At 41.9% G+C, this 2,185-nt stretch overlaps 1 protein-coding gene across 1 annotated transcript in view; it reads left to right on the forward strand.

Moving 5' to 3' along the window:
• The window catches only part of LOC102198672 (uncharacterized), an 11,596-nt gene that overhangs the window by 6,358 nt on the left and 3,053 nt on the right, over window positions 1–2,185 (forward strand). The window contains exon 11 of the mRNA XM_005751464.1: window positions 1,282–1,696. Coding sequence (XP_005751521.1) covers window positions 1,282–1,696 — 415 coding nt within the window. The remainder of the gene's footprint in view (window positions 1–1,281; window positions 1,697–2,185) is intronic.

Below are 2,185 nucleotides of genomic sequence, written 5' to 3' on the forward strand. Positions count from 1 at the left end.
ATAGCACAATTAACACAACTAACTTTAACCAAAGTGTTTCCCACCAATAACTGACTCACACATAGCCACAGAAACAACTTCTCTATTAAAGACTATTGCGTTATTTAGGATTTAGCAGATTCACAAACACAGGACTACAAAACCTTCAGGGAAGTCTAAAGCAGAAACAAACAACAGGCAGAACTATTCACCAACACAAACTCTGAAGAACCTGCCTGGAAGTTACAAACCGTAAAAAAACAAGGGTTTACTTCCCTAGACTAACAAAACAGGCAAAATAGTTATAAAATGAACAAACGCCAGCTCACACCTGAAAAAGCTGCAACTTACAAAAAATTACTGCTGTAGCTGGTTGGATGAAAGGGAAATCAAATTATTCTCTGCAGATTGTTGACATCTTCACTCCTTATAGAGGGTGTGGTCCTCAGCCTGCAGCCAGTCACCTGTAAGCTGTAGCATTGCTAAACCAACTGTAGGTTCCTGACTCAGGATGTGTAATCCTGGTTTCTGGAATACTGGAACAACAACATTGATGTCTCCCTATCTCCATTCTCAGCATTCTCCTGCCCACACATCTTGTCTTTTCTTGGTAGCCAGAACAAGACGGTCTCTTGTTTTGCATGTCTATCAGGTTTTTGTGAGACACCCTTAGCTTTAAGCCCATAATGGAGAGACCTGAGGCACTGATGGGTGGATCAGATTACTGTACTAACACACGGGATATATTGCTGTCCACCACCCTTCTTGTAAACACACGAATAACTGGTCGTTGTGCTTTCCTTTCTTTCTCTTAAAGACAGTTTCCATTCCTTTACCCCATCATATACTCCACCAGCCATAAAGAGTCGTCCAGGAAGTAGTTAGGAAGTGCTGAAACACACCCTCTCCATGTTAACCAGCTGCTTTACTGCTGGAATCTCACAGCCATCTTCTTACACAAACTGAGAGATCTCAAATATCACATTTCTTTGATGCACTTTGAGCCACATCTGAGATGCTGATCCCATTTAAAATCACACATTTGTGTTGAGAAAATAAGTCTTAAGCTCTGTTACAGTACACTGCCTAAAACCTCAGACTATTTTGCCATGACAGTAAAGTATTTACCATTCCGTCATTTCTTGCTGCAAGGTAGACGTGTTCTTTATTGTTCTCAGAATATGTTTTCCCATAGGAAGCTTTGCAATGTTGAGCTACAGTTTTAATATAAAAACATGTTTCTTGGTTGAAGTTCACTCATTGCTTTCTCTGTGAAACCCTTCCCCTGTGCCTTTTTCTCAGAGTGGTGGAACAAGCAGCTGATCGCGTCTTCATGGCCGCTCGACTTTTTGTTCGTTTTTTTAACCAACGTGGCGCCTCACTGCAGCAGCGCATCCTTGAGCTCCTTGCTTTGGCTGATGCAGCAGACAATTTTCACAAAAAAACGGTCACGGCCAGTGTCGGCGGTGGATTGGCCAGTGTCGCCGGGTCTATCACCACCATCACCGGCCTCATCCTGGCTCCCTTCACAGCTGGAACATCGCTGATTGTCACAGCTGTAGGCATTGGCATAGCTACAGCTGGTGGCGTGACATCTGCTTCGGCCAATATCACTGACACTGTCCATTCAAAGACGGACCGCAAGAAGGTGGAGAAGATGATTCAAGATTACCAGGGGGAGATCAAGGACATCAAAGAGTGCCTGGAGTTTTTACAGGTAAGAACGCACCAAGAAGGGAACACACACGATGGCTTTTTTACAAGTAGGGCTGGGTATCGTCACGTATTTCTACAACCGATTCAATCCCTCTAAACCTTTTAAATTGAAAATATTTAATTCTAAATTATTTGCCTATTTCTTTGCTATTAAAAACTCAGTGTAAACTATCTCAGTATAAAAACAAAGCCTACACTTGTGAGACTTCATCAGAGGTGCAAACATCACAGCAGAGGCCTTTGTGTCAAAGTGACTGAAATAAAAATATTCAGCAGTAGATGAAAAACTAAAGAAAACCGTGAATCAACCTATGAACATTACGTGATACTGCTGATACTGTATAAACAAGATGAAACAGCAGGCAGCCAAACGATTTTTGATGGGAAACTGGTTTTACAGCATACTGAAAAAGAGAGCTGTGCAGGAAGTGCAATTTTATCATGGTGGAAGCAAGAACACGAAAGTAAGAGGAAATTCATGACAATGTTT

This window comes from Pundamilia nyererei, unplaced genomic scaffold, assembly GCF_000239375.1.
Source record: "Pundamilia nyererei isolate P.nyererei 1_Seehausen unplaced genomic scaffold, PunNye1.0 scaffold00312, whole genome shotgun sequence".
In the NCBI taxonomy this organism is placed as follows: domain Eukaryota; kingdom Metazoa; phylum Chordata; class Actinopteri; order Cichliformes; family Cichlidae; genus Pundamilia; species Pundamilia nyererei.